The sequence below is a fragment of the Chlorocebus sabaeus genome, chromosome 21 (assembly GCF_047675955.1).
Source record: "Chlorocebus sabaeus isolate Y175 chromosome 21, mChlSab1.0.hap1, whole genome shotgun sequence".
Lineage (NCBI taxonomy): Eukaryota > Metazoa > Chordata > Mammalia > Primates > Cercopithecidae > Chlorocebus > Chlorocebus sabaeus.
Window position 1 is genome coordinate 25450213 of NC_132924.1, and position 20079 is coordinate 25470291.

The following is a 20079-nucleotide window of genomic DNA, read 5'->3' on the forward strand; positions in this document are numbered from 1 at the left end:
TTAACTGCTCTGGATTTCCCCTGCATTAAACTGAGGGGGTTGAATTAAGGTATCTTTGAGGTTCTTTTCAAATATCAAGTCTGTGATTCTTCCTTTAAAAAAGTAAATTGTTATAAAGGTGATACCTCCTCTCTTGAGATGTGATCCTTTTGAAGGCAGTGTACTCCTTCACACCCAAGAGATGTTAGGATCAGGTCATTTTCTACTTTGTTTTGATTTGTAGGCACACATTAATTTGGTTTTAGAGTTTGTTTGTTTGTTTGTTTTTTGAGATGGGATCTTGGTCTATTGCCCAGTCTTGAGCACAGTGGCAGGATCTCAGCTCACTGCAACCTCTGCCTCCCAGGCTTAAGTGATCCTCTTCACCCCAGCCTCCTGAGTAGCTGGGACCCCAGGTGCACACCACGACACCCGGCTAATTTTTTGTATTTCTGGTAGACATGTTTCACCATGTTGCCCATGCTGGTCTCAAACTCCTAAACTCAAGTGATCTGCCCGCCTTGGCCTTCCAAAGTACTGGGATTACAGGCATGAGCCACCGTGCCTGGCTGGTTTTAGAATTGTTGATGGAATCTGTCTTTGGGGGAAGAATTAAAACAAGAATGGCATTTCTTCTTCTTCATGTAACTTTTCTTCTCCATAGGTACACATTATTTTCGAGGTATTAACAACCTCCAGCAGCCATGGAACAGTTGGACTGGACGTAAAAAACATGAGCTGAAGCCAAATAATCCCACAGAAGAAGGACTAGCAAGCATTCACAGTGTTCTGTTTAGAAAAGACCCCTTTTTGTGGAGGGCTGCCCTCCTCTACTACACTGTTTATCGAGCCAGCCAAATGTCTTTTTGTGAACTCTTCAGAGATATTGGCAGGTTTGTCAAGGACCCCAATACAAGATGGGATTATTGTGTACGGGCCAAGAGGGGATGGACTGATACTTCCCAACCAGGTGGGTGTCCTTTAACTGCAGGTTTTCTGACTTACTGACTAGTTGTCTAGTGATTTTGTAATCCCTGAATCACAAAATTCACTTACTTAAAAAAATTAAACCTTGGTTACTTGAGGTCAGAACTGGTTTTCCTAAACAGCATTTTCTTAGCATTATTTTTACCCAGTTCAATTTTGAAAAATCTCAGACATATAGAATATGGAAAGAATGGTAGAATGAACACCCATCTACCCTTCATCTGTATTTACCTATTGTTAACATTTTGCTATTTTTGCTTTCTCTGTCTTTGACTTTTTAAAAACAGCTATACTGAGATATAATTCACATGCCATACAATTTACCCATTTAAAATGTAGAGTTCAGTGATTTTTAGAATATTCAGAGTTGTGCAACCATTACCATTGTCTAATTCCAGAATGTTTTCATTACCCCAAAAGAAACCCATACCCATTAGCATTCATTCCCCATTTCCTCCCCTGTGTCCGGTTCTAAGCAAATGAATCATCTCTAGATTTACCTATTTTGAACATTTCATATAAATAGAATTATCTAATATGTGATTCTTTGTGGTGGGCGTCTTTCAGTTAGGATGATGTTTTCAAAATTCATTCATGTTGTAGCATGTATCAGTATTTTGATCATTTTATTGCTGTGGGGCAGTCTGTCCCTTAGCAAAGCTCAAGTGCTGTGCTGGGAGATCCGCTGCTGTCTTCAGAGCCGGCAGGCAGGAACGTTTAAGTATGCTGAAGCTGCGCCCACTGCCACCCCTTCCCCCAGGTGCTCTGTCCCAGGGAAATGGGAGTTTTATTTATAAGCCCCTTACTGGGGCTGCTGCCTTTCTTTCAGAGATGCCCTGCCCAGAGAGGTGGAATCTAGAGAGGCAGTCTCTACTTTTTTTTTTTTTTTGAGACAGAGTTTCACTCTTGTCACCCAGGCTGGAGTGCAATGGTACGACCTCGGCTCACTGCAACCTCTGCCTTCTGGGTTCAGGTGATTCTCCAGCCTCAGCCTCCCAAGTAGGCTAGTACTGAAGGCATGCACCAATATGCCCGGTTAATTTTGTATTTTTAGTAGGGACAGGGTTTCACCCTGTTGGCCAGGCTGGTCTTGAACTTCTGACTTCAGGTGATCCAGCCACCTTGGCGTCCCAAAGTGCTGGGACTATAGGCATGAGCCACCATGCCCGGCCTAAGAGTGTTTTTAAACTATTTATTTGGAGCTTGGTAAATACTTACTCAAAGTAGTGATGGTTATGTTGCTAGCACAGCCCACATTAACATTTCATACTAGTGTTGCATTCATATGACAGTGTAGTGCCTTAGAGCCAGGAGCAGGCAAGATAGGAAGCAGGAAAGAGAAGGACATCTCTCTCCATCTTTCATGTGTGCATAGCCAATACCAGGCAGGATTTCAGATGAGCAACTTGTCTGCCATTTCTTAAAATACTCTTCTCAATACTCTTAGAAGAAAATTCATTGATATACTGAACTAACCTGAAATTCAAAATGACTTTTAAACAAATGTTTCTTAAATTGTACTCTTTTTTCAAGGGCATTTTGAGTGTTCTTTTTAGATTCCTTTGCCTGGATTTTAGTACTCTGTACCCAGATGCACAGGGCTTCCATGTTGCCTTTGATACCCACCCTGTGGAGGCTCATCACTTTTAGACTAGTCTCTTTTTTCTTTTTTTCACATACTTTTGTGTTTTTCATGTTTTATTATGGAAAATTTCAAATGTATACAAAAGAATGATTAATATGCTGAACTCCAGTAATATATTACCTGATCATAGCTATTATCAACATTGTCTAACTGTGGTTGTCTATTCTTCCAAATTCATTTCCTATAAGTATTTTAAAGCCAATTCCAACATCATGTTCTTTTACCATAAATATTTCTGATTAGGACAATTTTTTAAATCATCCTCTTGCTATTAGCATACCTAACCAAATTAACAATAATCTCTTAATATATGACTCCATGTGGTAGAATTTTAATTAATTTAATAGAGCAAAAAAATTTTTTTAAATTGCACAAACTGTGTCAGGATGGGAAAAAGGTTTACTGTGTAAACAGAATATCCTTTTCTAACTAGGTTCAGATCTCATGAAATGTTCTACTTTTCATGTCTTTATCCATTTTTTTTCTATTTTTTAAACCTACATGCTCTCCAAAATCTAGTTCTAGTTCTTGTTTACATAGAGAGGAACCAATGTCAAAATTTATGCTTTAAAACCATAGTTTGCTTTTGTTTAATGGAGAGGAAGGATTATTAATATTCTAAATACCAGGAGTTTCTAAAATCCTGCATCTCTCCACTACCTTTATTGAGATGTACCTGCTCTAAAACTATCCGGCTCAGGTCTCCCCACTCAGATGCCTTCAGTGCACAATGGGAGTTATGACTGAATGGTGGGAGTAGGGGAAGGTGGGATAATCATATTTGTAAGAGTCATATATTTGAAATTACCAGTCTCTATTTATAATGAGGAAAGAATTGTTAATAATGGGGAGGATGTGTGAGGAGAAGGAATTCTTAAGGTTCTAGTCTGTATACCATCCTGGCACTTGTCAAGACCTGACATTTTATGTAATGAAGAAAGTTAAATAAAAATAAAAATAAATGTTGACAAACTAGAATATTTTTAATGCAGGACTGATTATTATGGTAAATGGAACGGGTTGATATCTAATTACTTAGTATTTTTCTAAACATCAGAAAGTAAACACTATTCCGGTTCCTCCAGGGTGTTTTAGTAAAGACCAGGTATACTTGGATGGAATTCTTCAAATCCTTCGATACAGAGATACCATAGACTTCCATCTGCTGACTGCCCTCGGGAAGGTGAGTAGAAGCCATGGCGCATATCCCTGAACACACCAGATCAGCATTCCCCTCACTCGAGCTTAGCATTAAATAAGACTTAGCTTCACACTATTTTTACTTTATTGTCAGAACAAATTTTCTTTATGTCATATCAAGAGGGAAGAAATCTGGTTCTGTAATAGAACCAAATTGTAAAATTTCCTTTTGGTCAATAAGAGATAAAGGAATAGGAAATTTGGGAATATATATTGTTTTATTTTTATTTTTATTTGTGTGTACATATTTTTCTAAAAAGCATTTTCTGAAAACTATAAAAGCATTTTGAAGTAAGCTGCACTTATAACACTTCCCCCTGTAATATCTCCTAAGAACAGAATATTTTCTGACATTACTGTATGATTTTGTTTAAGAAATTTATTATTGATTAAATATAACATCTAAAATATAATCCACTTCAGATTTTCCAAAGTGCCTCCAAAATGTCCTTTGTGGCTCCTTTTTTGTGATCTAAGATCCAGTCGAGATTTATACATTGCATTTGGTTATAATCTTTTCTCTCTTTTAATCTCCGCTTGCCTTATTCTTTCTGTTTTTTTCATGACATTGTTAAAACTTGGGCTGGGCAAGGTGGCTCACGCCCACAATCCCAACATGGTGGGAGGCTGAGGCAGGAGGATCACTTGAGGCCAGAAGTTTGAGAGCAGCCTGGGCAACATGGGGAAACCCTGTCTTTATAAAAAATTTTAAAAAGTAGCCGGGCATGGTGGCATACACTTAGTCCCAGCTACTCAGGAAGCTGAGGTGGGAGGATCAGTTGAGCCCAGGAGGTCGAGGCTGCAGTGAGCCATGATTGTACCACTGCGCTCCAGCTTGGGAGAGACAGCCAGACCCTGTCTCAAAAAAAAAAAAAGAAAAAAGAAAAAAAGATTGGCACAGTTTTCTTGAGAATTCCTACAATATGGATTATCAGATTGTTTCCTTCTGATGAGATTCAGGTTAAACATTTTTGCAGTTTTCTTGAGAATTCCTACAATATGGATTATCAGATTGTTTCCTTCTGATGAGATTCAGGTTAAACATTTTTGCCAAGAATACTACATAAGTGATGTGTATTTCCCATTGTATCACATTAGAAAGTATGTGTCATTTTGCTCCATTTGATCATCTGGGTGTTTGATCACCTGGGTTAAGTTAATGACCACCAGATCTCCCCATTGTAAAAGTACCTTTCCCCCATTGTATTAGTAAATAGTCTTTGGGGTGATATTTATGAATGGACTATTCCCTAATAACCCTTGATGATCTTTTCCCAAATCAATTATTACACTGGTGGTAACAAAATAGAGATCTTCTAATTCTTTTATATTTCTTTGTCACTCCCCGTTTTTGTAGTATTATTGTGGACTTAATTGGACTTAATTTTTTTAATTCAACTTTTTCATGGTTGCACCTGTGTCTTAAACATGTCTCCATGTTTTCTGACACAGTAAAATGTCTGGGCACAGTTTGTACTTTTCCTACCCAAATCTCTAATGAAGATCAGCCATTTCTCTAATGAAATCTTGTTTCCTTTTAATTGAAACAAAAATAGAAAAATTAGAAAAATTAGCTGTATAATTGTGCTAATTTAATAATATGTCATTTATATTCTAGTTATTTTCTTGATTCTTTTATTTCTGTTTAGCCAGAAGACTTGTTTTGGTTTTAGATTCTCTCTCACACACAAATATATTAAGTATAGTTGTCTAATTTTTAGACAAACTGAGTAGGTTCAAGGTAGAGTATTAAATCAAATTTGACTTTTTAAAATAATCTTTTAGGCCGGGCGTGGTGGCTCACACTTGTAATCCCAGCACTTTGGGAGGCCAAGGTGGGTGGATCACCTGAGGTCAGGAGTTCGAGACCAGCCTGGCTAATGAAACATCATCTCTACTAAAAATACAAAAAATTAGCCAGGTGTGATGGTGGGTGCCTGTAATCCCAGCTACTCAGGAGGCTGAGACAGGAGAATTGCCTGAACCCAGGAGGCGGAGGTTGCAAGGAGCCAAGATAATGCCACTGTACTCCAGCCTGGGCAACAAGAATGAAACTTCATCTCAGGAAAAAAATAATAATAATACTCTTTTAATATGGTCATGGTATAAGGGGCAGAGAAATACATTATTATTTAACACAGTGAAGAAAATGTAAGTCACTGATTTTTGTTATTTTGCAGCTATTAAAATAATTTGACACATAATCTGTATACTTTCATTTAAGGCCCAGGGAAGAAATTCATCCTTAAAATGTACATTGTAGTTACATTTTTAAATTAACTCATCTTCCTTTCTTCAGGTTTCTTACGAAGATGTGGATCGCTTAAAAGGATTGGCAGTTACCGAAAACATGAGGGTCCCTCACTTCCTGCAGGACCATGGCCGATATATGGAACACTTAGAGAAGATCATGGAAGTGAATGAACTGACTGACAGGGAACTGAAAGATCTTATATAGTAATTAGCGTTCTGGCAAAAATAGCTAAGCTATGCCTCCATGTATATTACCAGTTAGGTGCAGTTAGCACCAGAAGATTTATAAAGGAAGAACGACTACTTGTGTTTTCTAAAGAAGGGTCTTCAGTATTCAGCGGAATTTTTAGGTTAAGTACAAATCTTAAACTATTTCCCTAAAATGTTTCTATAGGCTGCAGGGGGAAGTTACTCCTATTTTCTGAATCTCAACAGGGTCAGATGAAAATACTACTGCTGAGCATTTTTGAAGACTCTTGGTCAAATTGCATGATAAATTTCTGCCTGAGCAGTAAGCACTGGCCTAGTGCTTCTGCCTAAATATGGAGGTCAGCTCCAACTGGAGACTGGCTGAATTCCATTGCTGTTCAGACTCCAAAGTTATATTTTATTTGATAAATAATGGTAATTATTCTCCTTTGAAAAATTAGTTTTGTGTTACTCCAAAAAGCTAGCTATATCTAAGTTTCCTTATTTTTTTTATATGTTAAGGAAATTTAAAGGGAGAGGAAAAGCAATTTGAAAATTTTTCATTAAGTGTTTTAACATTATTATTTCACCTTATCAGCTTATAGGAACTAAATTAGAGAATCACCTCTTTTTGTCCATTTATCTCTTAACTACATTTTCATTTGCTGAAACATATTGTACCCTTTTAATTTTTTTACAGAGTTTTAACATCTTTTCCACTGCGTCCTTTATAAAAATGATAAGTACAAATTCCAGAGAGGTTTTCCTACACAAATAAAAATAACTGGGGAAGGGCTACTCACCTTTTTTATTAAACAGAACGTGTAACAAGCAGAGGACAAATAGACTGACCTGGTTAAATGTAGGCTCTGGATGTTGACTGGGTAGCACCTACAGTAAACTTGACCATGCCCTGAAAAATGAAATTTCTCGGTGTTGATGGTTTATAAAGCCAGCTTTGTGCTATTCGTTCAGTATATTTTATCAAATCTTTGACTTCATCAACCCAGTAGTGACATAGTTTAAATTTAAAAATGAGAGTTCTGTTTTGCTATATTTTTCCTGCTAACCTACCTTTGTATTTTATCAGCTTCAGTATATACTTGGATATATATACCTGGATTCAAATGGTTCTTCATACAACTTAATGATCAGAAAGAATGCTGCTGTAAACACCCCACTCAAGATTGCTGCTGTAATTTCTACCCAAAGCTGTCTGAGAGTTTATCTTTACCTCAGTGCAGGCTAAAATAATGGTGCTAATACTGGTAGATATATACTGTGAAGCCTGGTTCACATTCATGCTAGAAAATGATTTTGGGAAATCTTTTGCAGGAGAGGTTACATTATTTTTCTCTTTCACATATCTAGAAGGACTTGCCTCAAAGAAGAATGTTGCAGCAAACAGGATATACTCTAGCCGGTGCCCAAAGGTTCTTGCAAAACTATGAATCTTGCTTTTAGCACTAGAGGGCCAGACACTTTGGAGCATTGACAGGCCTTAGCCCCTGCTCCCCAACTACGTGCCATGCTGGGTAGTGTGTGTCCTGTACATCTGTGTGCCAGGCTGGGGCAGACTGTGCCAATGCTCACCAAACACTAGAATCTGCTCTTACACCTCTAGCATGTATCTCCTTGTAGCAGAGTCATGCACTTTCTCAGCATTGTGTAGTGTTTTCTAATTTCATCTTAAAACTTATCAAAAGTGATTGTGAAAACAGTGTCTAGAAGTATAAACAGAAATGGCAATATTTATGTCCTGTGATTCAAGCCCAAAGGTTATAAATTCAACTTTCACAGGGAATAGCACTGCTAATCTTACTTTATGGTTTAAATATAAAGGAAAATCACAGCAGCCTTAATTTCCTATTGGTAGGATCATTTGCAGCGGTTCTAGTTCCTGACTTTTAAAATGGATGAATATTTTCTCTTTGTCTGATTTGGAAAAGGAACTGCTTTTTTGCCTTACTGCTTTGGTATAAAGATGAAAAACATGAGCACTCTGCAGACAAAATGACCTTAAATCACATTGATTAAGATATTTTAAAAGTTAGCAGTGAACCAAAAGTAGTTTCAGATTAGCAGAAATAAAGAGCTTTAAGCTTTAAAAGTTGAGATTAAATATTTAATGAAAGTTTATTAATTCTTTTTCCAAAAATAGCAGTAAGGTCAGTTTTTTCCCTAAAATAAAAAGTTTTAGTAAACTGAAAATTATAGCAACAGTACTTAGGAGAATAGTTGAAGATTGTATTAATTTTAATTACAATGGTTATTTGTCATAGGCTATTGATGATTAGAATTTCATTAGTTTTGTCCACTGTAATTTTAAAAATAGTTGTATCAAATACAAATACTGATAAACTGTTAGGTTTTAACACCAGACAGGATTCAAAGGAAATTAATGTTTGCAAACATAAATCCATAGTCTTCATTTCTTTATATTTTCACCTTTGTAAAAGTGTTTAAAGTTTGTATTGTTTGTTTTGTATATCTTTGGGCATTTTTTGTCTAGCTATAATAAAAAGAAATAGTGCCAAGGTTCTCAGATGAAGTATGTGTCTATATATGCATGTAACTTGTTTTCTTTGAAAACCCAATTATATTTGTATTGTGGTGTTTCTTGCTTTTTATTTTGTGATAATTGTCAAAAGGACATTAATCATGCTTGTCTTCTAGTGCTGTTACTTCTTAGAAAAATACTATATTTACCACACTTCACCTTTTCCCTAGTTATTTTAGCTTATACTCTCATGGGACATATGGAGAAAAGAAAAGGAGAGAGGTTGTATTAGTCTGTTCTCATGCTGCTAATAAAGACATACTTGAAACTGGGTAATTTATAAAGGAAAGAGGCTTAATGGACTCACAGTTCCACATGGCAGGAGAGGCCTCACAATCATGGTGGAAGATGAATGAAGAGCAAAGTGATGTCTTACATGGCGGCAGGCAATAGAGTATGTGCAGGGGAACTACCTTTTATAAAACGATCAGATCTCATGAGACTTATTATCTATCATGAGAACAGCACAGGAAAGACTTGCCCCAATAATGTATTTACCTCCCACCAGTTCCCTCCCGTGACACGTGGGAATCTTGGGAGCTATGATTCAAGATGAGATTTTGGGTGGGGACACAGCCAAACCATATCAGAGGGACAATTTTTTTTTATTTTTTTGAGATGGAGTTTCGCTCTTGTTGCTCAAGCTGGAGTGCAATGGTACAATCTCAGCTCACTGCAACCTCCACCTCCTGGGTTCAAGTGATTCTGCTGCCTCAGCCTCCTGGGTAGCTAGAATTACAGGCATCCGCCACCACGCCTGGCTAATTTTTTGTATTTTAAGTTTCACCATGTTGGTCAGGCTGCTCTCAAACTCCTGACTTCAGGTGATCCGCCTTCCCTGACCTCCCAAAGTGCTAGGATTACAGGCATGGGCCACCGTGCCCAGCCTCAGAGGGACGATTTTGTCTTAAGGTACTATCCTGTTCATTTAGTAAACTTTTATGCAGAACGTGTCAAGCAGGATCTGTGCTGATTACCAGAGATCCTCTGATGAAGAAGAGAAGAGGCACAGAAGAAGGTTATGGCACAGCTACATTCCCGTGACCAAAAAGTGCTACAGAAAAAATGTACACTGTAGTCAGTGGGCCTGCCTGTGTGTTTGAAGCAGAGAGGAAGATCATTTGCTAAATAGTGATTGTTCACAGGATTTTATTATTGCTTTTTGCACGGCTTATGTTTGGAATTAAAGCACCTTCCCAGGGGAAGTAGTAGACCAGGAATGCAGTTGCTTGGGTCATCATAGGCCTGTGGGAGATCCCCTGAGACCTCCTGCAGATGCCCATGGGAGCCAACACTGTATCTTTAAGAAGATGAGCATGAAGCTGTGATGAAGAGGAGTGTGGTGCCCTCACCCATCAGGGGCAAGTAACCAGGTATAATAGTTTTCATGCTGCTGATAAAGACATACCTGAGACTGGGCAATTTCCAAAAGAAAGAAGTTTATTGCACTTACAGTTCCACGTGGCTGGGGAGGCCTCACAATTGTGAAAGGTGAAGGTGAAAAGTACGTCTCACATGGCAGCAGATGGGAGTTTGTGCAGGGAAACTCCCCCTTATAAAACTGTCAGATCTCGTGAGACTTACTACCACGAGAACAGCATGAGAAAGACCTGCCCCCATGATTCAGTTACCTCCCACCAAGTCCCTCCCACAACACGTGACAATTCAAGGTGAGATTTGGGTGGAGACCCATCCAAACCACATCATTCTGCCCTGACCTCTCCCAAATCGCATGTCCTCACATTTCAAAACCAATCCTGCCTTCCCAATAGTCCCCCAAAGTCTTATTTCAGCATTAACTCAAAAGTCCACAGTCCAAAGTCTCATCCAAGACAAGGCAAGTGCCTTCCGCCTATGAGCCTGTAAAATCAAAATCAAGTTAGTTACTTCCTAGATGCAATGGAGATACAGGCATTGGGTAAATACAGCCATTCTAAATGGGAGAAATTGGCCAAAACAAAGGGTTGACAAGTCCGAAATCTAGTGGGCAGTCAAATCTTAAATCTCCAAAATTATCTCCTTTGACTCCATGTCTCACACCCAGGTCACACTGATGCACAAGATGGGCTCCCAAGGCCTTGGGTAGCTTCGCCCCTGTGACTTTGCAGCCCCCCACCTGGCTGCTTTCGCTAACTGGCATTGAATGTCTGCCACTTCTCTAGGTGTACAGTGCAAGCTATCAGTGGATCTATGATTCTGGAGTCTGGAGGATGGTAGCCCTCTTCTCACAGCTCCACTAGGTGGTGACCCAGTAGGGACTCTGTTGAGGTTCCCACCCCACATTTCCCTTCTGCACTGCTGAAGCAGAGGTTCTCCATGAGGGCCCTGCCACTGCAGCAAACTTCTGCCTGGGCATCCAGGCATTTTCATACATCCTCTGAAATCTAGACAGAGGTTCCCTAACCTCAATTCTTGACTTCTGTACACCCTCAGGCTCCACACCACATAGAAGCTGCCAAGGCTTGGGGCTTCCACCATCTGAAGTAATAGGCCAAGCTGTGCCTTGGCCCCTTTTAGTCATCACTGGAGCACCTGAGATGCAGGGCATCAAGTCTCTAGACTGCATACAGCACAGGGACCCTGGGCCCAGCCCATGAAACCATTTTTTCCTCCTAAACCTGAGGGCCTGTTATGGGAGGGGCTGCCATAAAGGTCTCTGACATGCCCTGGAGACATTTTCCTTATTGTCTTGGTGATTAACATGCAGCTCCTCGTTACTTATGCAAATTTCTGCAGCCAACCTGAATTTCTCCTCAGAAAATGGGATTTTCTTTTCTATCGCATTGTCAGGCTGCAAACTTCCCAAACTTTTATGCTGTGTTTCCCTTTTAAAACTGAATGCTGTCTGGGTGTGATGGCTCACACCTGTAATTCCAGCACTTTGGGAGACTGAGGCAGGTGGATCACCTGAAGTCAGGAGCTTGACACTAGCCTGGCCAACATGGTGAAACCGTGTCTCTACTAAAAATACAAAAAATTAGCTGGGCATGGTGGCACATGCCTTTAATCCCAGCTGCTTCAGAGGCTGAAGCAGGAGAATCGCTTGAACCTGGGAGGCAGAGGTTGCAGTGAACTAAGATCGTGCCACTGCACGCTAGCCTGGGCGACAGAGTGAGACTCTGTCTTAAAAAAAAAAAAAAACAAACCTAAGTCACTTCTCCAATGATTTTCTGCTTAGAAATTTCTTCCACCAAATACCCTAAATCATCTCTCTCAAGTGCAAAGCTCCACAAATCTCTATGGTAGGGGCAAAATCCTGTCAGTCTCTTTGCTAAAACATAACAAAAGTCACCTTTGCTCCAGTTCCCAACAAGTTCCTCATTTCCATCTGAGACCACCTCAGCCTGGATTTCATTGTCCATATCATTATCAGCATTTTGGTCAAAGCCATTCCACAAGTCTCTGGGGAGTTCCAAACTTTCCCACATTTTCCTGTCTTCTTCTGAGCCCTCCAAACTGTTCCAACCGCTGCATATTACCCAGTTCCAAAGTCGCTTTCACATGTTTGGGTATTTTTCAGCAGCATCCCACTGCTGGTACCAATTTACTATATTAGTCAGTTTTCACATTGCTGATAAAGACATACCTGGGACTGGGCAATTTACAGAAGAAAGAGGTTTATTGGACTTACAGTTTTATGTGGCTGGGGAGGCCTCACAGTCATGGCAGAAGGTGAAAGGCACATCTCACATGGCAGCAGACAAGAGAATAGAGCTTGTGCAGGGCAACTCCCCCTTAGGAAACCATCAAATCTCATAAGACTTATTCACCATCACGAGAACAGCATGGGAAAGACCTGCCCCCATGATTCAATTACCTCCCACTGATTCCCTCCGGCAACATGGGGGAATTAAAGATGAGATTTGGGTGGGGAGACAGCCGAACCATATGACCAGGCTTGAATCCAAACCTTTGTCTGCACTTTTGAAAGCCTTGTCAGTCACCTGTGGTTTTTATCCATTTTTGTTCACTGTAATTTTCATAGCTAAAGGAGTTAATGTCTTGAAACTCACGGCAGGATATAAAATACCTATGCTTGTCAGCGAGTTGTGGGAGTACTTTATGAATAGGTGGAATTTCAGTGGACAATCATTTCAAGAGACTGTGGAGTTCTCAAGATTTTTTTCCCCAACATGGGGGTGAAATAAACCTGAAAAAATCCTGTCACCATATAGATTCAAATTCTTAATATGTAATGACCAAACGTGTAAATATCCACATTTAGATAAACCAGACATTTTGTTCTCTTGCCATTTAAAAATACCTCTATTATATTAGGAGTACTTTCCTACTTAATTACTGTTATATCTTCATTAAAATATGGTCCTACACATCAACAGACCCTCCTGAATGGAAAAAGACATTAATTCTTTTTGTCACTCATTTGTGTTGGAGATCTAATTTGCTCTCTTTGGTGAGATAGTTGGAGTGTTCCAGTCAGCAATTAGACATTAACAAGCAGAGGCTGGGCACGGTGGTTCACGCCTGTAATCTTAGCACTTTGGGAGGCCAAGGCAAGTGGATAGATCACTTAAGGTCAGGAGTTCAAGACCAGCCTGGCCAATATGGTGAAACCCCATCTCTACTAAAAATACCAAAATTAGCTGGGGTGGTGGGCACCTATAATCCCAGCTACTCGGAAGGTTGAGGCAGGAGAATCACTTGAACCCAAGAGGCTGAGGTTGCAGTAAGCCGAGATTGCCCACCACAGCACTCCAGCCTGGGTGACAGAGTGAGACTCTGTCTCAAAATAAATAAATAAATAAATAAATAAATAAATAAATAAATAAATAAAAGCAAAGAACATCCTCCAGTTTTTGAGCACCAAGGGCACCAAGAATCTCTGCATGCTTCTCCACAATTCCCCACTAGAGAGAGCACTGGCTCTTTTCTTTTTCCCTTCTCCTCCCCCTCTGCTCCCTTCCAGTAGTTTATCTTTGCCTGGAGGCCCCCTAAAATGTTGAATCTTGCAAGTTGACACTTGCAGCTAAATCCTAACCTCAACTCTCATTTCAAGCAAGTATAAGTGTTGTAGGGAAGATGTGTATATTTTAAAGAACCCAAGAGAGGGAGTTACTGAAGTCTCCTGCAGGCCTATTCTAAAAGGTTTCCTCCTCCATCCAATGTAAATTTCACACTGACAAATCTGTCATAAAATTCCTTGAGATGATTTGGCCTTAAAAACAATATACATGTCCTGTATATTTACAGTTTGCAGTCTTCAGAAATATTTTGAGTAGTATTTCATTGTGTCCATTTGAAGTAATACGTGTGTGAGAGATGAGCAATTCGAAATTCAGATCCTGCTTTATCTCACCAGCATGACTGCCTTAGACACTTCTCAGTGAATCCAGTTTTTTTCCCTGTTAGAGAAATAAGAGAGAGGAGGTATTCGGGAAAGTCACTAGATCCTCTGGCCAAGAGAAGCTTCTCAGCTCAACAAGTAATAATGTCCCACAAACTCAGGTCCCCATTGCTTCTTTTTGTTTGTTTATTTCTTTTGAGACGGAGGCTGGCTTTGTCGAGCAGGCTGGAGTACAGTGGTGTGATCTCGGCTCACTGCAACCTCTGCCTCTTGGGTTCAAGCGATTTTTGTGCCTCAACCTCCTGAGTAGCTGGGATTACAAGCATGTGCCACCACACCCGGCTAATTCTTCTATTTTTAGTAGAGACTAGGTTTTACCATGTTGGCCAGGCTGGTATTGAACTCCCGGCCTCAAGAGATCTGCCTGCCTCAGCCTCCCAAAGTTCTCGGATTACAGGAGTGAGCCACCACACCCAGCCCTACTGTTTCTAGAGCGCAGGCAAGGCTGGGAAATTCACAGTTTCTGATTTTAAACCCCCCTTTGCTTAGATAAACAACAGCTTTCTAGCTTTCACCAGACCCTGGATACCTGGTAACAATGCATCCTTCAGACCCTTTAAGCCTCTGGACTGTCTTCAAATAAAATACTGGAAATTGCAGAGGTCTGTCTCCCTCTCATCCCAGCCCACCCTCCTCCAGGTACACAGACCTCCTGCAAACTGAGGTTCCTTCCCAGGGCTGTCAGGCAAACTTCTGAGGTGTTTAGGAGTTAGATATGTGACTGGCTTTATCTGGGACAATTCTACAAGACCATGAACATACTAAATGTTGACGATGAGAATGACGGCCTTTGCCTCCACAGCCTCCAGAGGCCATCTGGAAGCTGCCAATGGTGGGGGCTGAGGCTGAGGCTGGCTCCTTGAAGTTTTCATCCTCTTATGCTTTCACTGCTCCTAGTTGGCAGCACGTCTTCCACTCAAGAACCTCAACACCAAAACCACTCAGAGTCTGACTGCTTCTTGCCAGGAGACCTATGAGACTCCTCTGGGAGATAAGAATAAAAAGATCTGATTTCCAACTTCTCTGCAATTTGGTTTTCTTAGATAAGTAAATGATCAATGCTATTCAGAAAAATTCAGAAGAAAGCTTCAGAGAAATTCCTAGAGCTGAAGTTGCATACCAGTTCTGTAAACAGTAAGGATTTACCCAACATCAGTCTTGTCTGGTAATGAGATTAGTGAAAAAATCCTCACTGCCAGCTCCATTAGGACAGTGAAGCCAAGGACTTAAGACTTTCAACAAAATAGCCAAGTAACAATAGTTCTGCTGTTATCTATCTGTCAACTTCAATCCTACACTTTTTCAGCTGCCTGGCTGATCTCTGACATAGGGCCAGGTAGCTATCACCCTTGCTACTGAAAGAATCCCTTACCGAGCCATTGAAAGCCACACCAAAATTCCAAGTAAATAAACCACCATAGTTCTGGACATTTAGTCAGCCCCGTCTCTATCATCTTTAGTATTATTTATGGTAGGTTCAAACTGGGCATGGTGGTACTTTCCCAGCTACTTGGGAGGCTGAAGTGGGAGGATCACTTGAGCTTAGGAGTTTGAGGACAGCCTAGGCAAGATAGTGAGACCTCATTTCTGGAAAGAAAATACACACACACACACACACACACACATATATATGGTAGCACCCTGTTTTAACCAACTCCCTCCACATCAGTATTTCTCTAAGTATAAGCCTCAGAGCATGGCCCCAATTCAACTAGGCCACAGGCCAGGCCTAGTCAGTTTCATCATCAGACTCTGGATTAGGGCTTAGGAATCCACATGTCAGGAAGCCCCACCGGTGATTCTTCCAGGTACCTACGTATGAGGACCACTGCCCCGGGAGAAATTCTCCTTGCTGGTTATCATGAAGGAAACTGGAGGCCTGGGGAATTGCCCCCCATCACTCAGCAAGTCTGGTGGTATGGAGGGCCTAGTCCTTGGGTTTCTGATTCTGTCCTTGGGCTTTTAGAGTCCAGGGAATGGGGGAGATTCATAGTACAGAACATTCACAGGATCCCTTCATGCACAGAACAGGTATGGCACCCACTTGCCAAGAGGTAAAGCATCTCTGGAATTTCTATTTTAAAATGCCACTTCCAGGTGTCTCAGAACCCCGAGCAAAGAGATTACCACACAATACACAGCAGGCCTGGGGCTGGAGCCGGTCACTCTTCTCTGGCTCTGTCCAAAGTAGCCGGTGCTACTGCAGCCACAACCCCAGCCAATCACACTCACGACTCATCACTGGAGTCCTTCCTTAGTGCGCCTCACCTTGAGCATTGATCCTTTAAGTAAATAATTCATCATGATGAAAGTTAGCAAGACACTGAGGTAATTGCGTCTTCCATCACTGACTATGGATCGGAATTCAGCTGGCTAAGCAGACACTATATTAGGCACTCTCAGAACCAAAAGCACCAAGCGAAGCCTGCCTTATGTGGTTTGACCCCAGAGCTCAGGAAAACAGAAGCAGGTAGGAAATCCTTTCCATGGCCTTTTATCTCTCTCCCTTCTTCCTCCTCCCCAGGCCACCTGGAAGGAGGGAGCCAGTGAACCATCTCCTCTTTTCCTGCTGCTCTCTTTAGCAGGCCTTTGAACTTCACTGCCCTTGCAGACCCAAGTTTTCCACATTACCAAGCCCAGCCTGGCCACACAGGCACACAGATCCGAGAAAAAGAGGGTGCCCCCCTCCATCCCTACCCTCCTGGAGGGATAAAGGCAGAAATAGGAGACACCCCTGGGAAGCAAGAGCAAGGCCCCAGGGTGCCTTGGACAGGACCTCACCTTTGCCTTTGAAGTTTATCCTGGCTATCGCAGGCTGCAGCTGTACTCCTGGCCTGCAGTGGCCCGGTGGCCTGACCACCCCTGAATCTCTGCCATCTACTTTCTGCCATCTGTGTGTTTCTGGGGCAAAACCAAGCTCTCAGGTCAACCTCAGCTACTCAGACTTCTAAGCAGTTTCCAGAAAGCAGGAAGCTGCAGGAAATGCTCCCTAGACTGTCTCATTTGCATGAGCTCTGTCCACCTTTGTCAAGGACATTTGTTTTCCATGACCCTCCTTCCAAACTGACTTACCTTTCATTATCACCCACCCACTGCACTCACTCCTTAGCTCAGTAAAACTCGAGTCCCTAATGCCCTCCCAACAATAATTTATTTAAATAGTTTGTCGCAATGGAAGTCAGCAGGGTGCTTGGGAATGGCATCTTCCATCACTGACTACTGGAACTTGGCCAGCTAAGCAGACACCAAAACCAAGAGCTGCAGGGCAAGCCTGCCTTATGTGGTTTGACCCTGAAGGTCAGGGTTGCCCCTACTACCACTGGTGGCCTCTCCCATGCCCAGCAAACTCCTTCCAACAAGGGTCTCCTTGCCTATTTTTCAGTGGTGGTTTAAACTCTGTGCCCCTACTTCTGATGGGGCCCTGACATCTGAACTTGTCCCCCTGTATGGTGTTGGCTCCCACAAAGGGCCCTCTTCATGCTTGCCTGGGGGCCGTCCACTCCTGGACACTGCTCAGCTCTATACTGCAGCCAGGATTGAAAGACATCCTCTAGACTGTAGAAAATTGCCCCTATCCCCAGGGCACATTCTGCATTTCTCAGTGCCATCCTGCCCACAGATTTGGGTGGTCTGGGAACTCCCCAAACCTTTCCATCCACATTGCACTCCTGTCTTCTTCCCTAGACACACTTGGCCACCACTGAAGATAATGATGGTGGTGATGATTTCATGCCAAACACATTTCATTTCATCTTTATGACAATATTACAAGGTAGTAGACATACCTCCATTTTTCAGGTAAAGAAACAGGCTCACACCTTGATTTTGGACTCCCCGCCTCCAGAACCATGGGTGAATAAATTTCTCAAGTTGTAAGCCACTCAACTGATGGTAATTTGTTATAGCACCCCCAGGAGACTAATAGATGATCACATCTGTATCCCCAGAACCTGGCACATCGTGGCACTGGAGAAGCAAATGAATGAATGAATAAAGTTTAGGAAGGGCAGGTTTCCCCACCCGCTCCCAACTGCCTGGGCAGTTGACCTACAGGCACCCAAGTTCAACTTGTCCAAAACAGGGATCAGCATCTTCTCCCCAAACCTGGGTCTTTTCCTGGATTTATTTATTTTTTTTATTTTTGAAACCTAACAAAGATCAACTTATTAGAAACCTGAAGCTGGTCAGGATGGAGGCAGAACTCAAACCCACGCCCTTGTGACACTCAACAGTATCCCAATAGCCCGCCTCTGCGCTCGCTCTCCAGTCCCTCAGTCCTTTCTCTGAGACTAGTGTGACCACCCCGGCCCCCACCAGCTCTACTAACACCTTAGCCGAAGGAGCACATAATAATATGCCAGCAACGAGAGCCATCCCCCATCCCTGCCCCGATACCCGCCCCGCTCCCCGCACCGCGGCTGCAGGCCCCCTCCTCTACCTGTTCCTACTCCCACACAAGCCTGCAATGCTCCCCAGGGCTGCAGAACCACCTCAACATCCTTAGCCTGCCTTGGAAGAGCTGGCCTGTGGCGCCTGTCAGTCTCCTCTCCATATCTCGTCCTAAGCTCCTGCCAGGAGCAGCCACATCACCGCTGTCCTCCCTCCACACCCCGGTCCTCTTGGTCCTCTCTTCCGGGGATGCCATCTGCTACTCACCCCATCAAATCCCGGCTCAAGGGGACCTTTCCCAGGAGAACTCCTCAGACGTGCCTCCAGCTGAGCGGGTTCTCTCTCCTTCCTCAGGTTCACACAGCACTCTTCATCTCGGCTGCAAACGTTTTTCTGTGTTTGTTCTTAATTACGAGCCTCTCCCCTGAACTGTTCAAAACCAGGCCGCTGGTGTCGGAGCTGAGTTGGAATCCTGACTTTGTCGCCTCCTGGCGGCGAGGCCCAGGTACTGGTTACTTACCTGTCTGAGTTTTGGTTTCCTTTTCTGCACCATGGGGCTGAGGTGAGGTTTAAGGGGCCTTGCCAGGTGTGTGACGCTGACAAGGCTGGCAGTGAGCACCTGTTCACTTCGGTGCCCTCCCTTCCTCCCCTAAGGAAAACCTCGCCACCTCTTTTCCATCTGCTGGACGCCCCGCCCTCAAATATGGGTTCTTGTAGACCTTGTGGGTAGTGCTGGGCTTTTCTCTCAGAGAGACAAACGTCTCTGGGGCCTGGCAACTGGGAAAGGGACTGATTGTCAGGCAGGAGGTGGCACTCAGAGGCTGGGCCCCCACCTGTAATCCCAACACTTTGGGAGGCCAAGATAGGAGTACTGCTTGAGCCCAGAAGGTCAAGACCAGCCTGGGCAACATAGCGAGACCCCATTTCTACAAAAACTGGGGGAAGAAAATAACCTGTGTGGTGGTGAGTGCCTGTGGTCTCACCAGCTACTTGGGAGGCTGAGGTGGGAGGATTACTTGAGCCCAGGAGGTCAAGACCAGGCTGGGCAACACAGGGAGACCCTGTTTCTATAAACTGGGGGGAAAAAATTAACTGGTATGGTGGTGTGTACTTGTGATCTCGCCAGCTACTTGGGAGGCTGAGGTGGAGGACTGGTTGAACCCAGGAGGTCGAGGCTGCAGTAAGCCATGCTTGCACCACTGCACTGCAGCCTGGGAAACGGAGTAAGACCCTGTCTCATAAACAGTGGCACTCACATGACAGCCCTAGACAGGCAGGAGGGCTCATCGCTGTCCACTTCTGGGCCTCACTCAGAGTGAGCCCTCGTTGTCCAGTTCTACTGAAGGTCCTCCCAGGAGGCAGGGGCTGCTGGCGTCTGCCAGGTAGGGCCAGGCAGGGAGACCACCTATCTGCTCCCACAAGCTGAGAGTGAGAACGCTCCACCTTGTAGGTCACCTAAAGCTGCTTTCATGATTCCCTGGGGCTGTTTCTTCTTTGCTCTCTTTAAGTCTT

At 42.8% G+C, this 20079-nt stretch overlaps 1 protein-coding gene across 6 annotated transcripts in view; it reads left to right on the top strand.

Moving 5' to 3' along the window:
* Nucleotides 1–8879, top strand: part of MATCAP2 (microtubule associated tyrosine carboxypeptidase 2) — a 72062-nt gene extending 63183 nt beyond the window's left edge. For 4 of the 6 annotated variants that reach the window (XM_007981607.3, XM_007981609.3, XM_007981612.3 and 1 more), the window contains 3 exons: nucleotides 644–949; nucleotides 3697–3794; nucleotides 6111–8879. In XM_007981607.3, coding sequence (XP_007979798.1) covers nucleotides 644–949; nucleotides 3697–3794; nucleotides 6111–6269 — 563 coding nt within the window. In that variant the 3' untranslated portion in view covers nucleotides 6270–8879. The remainder of the gene's footprint in view (nucleotides 1–643; nucleotides 950–3696; nucleotides 3795–6110) is intronic. The other 2 variants (XM_073008966.1, XM_007981608.3) reach the window with 1 other exon arrangement.
* Nucleotides 8880–20079: the final 11200 nt, after the last annotated feature.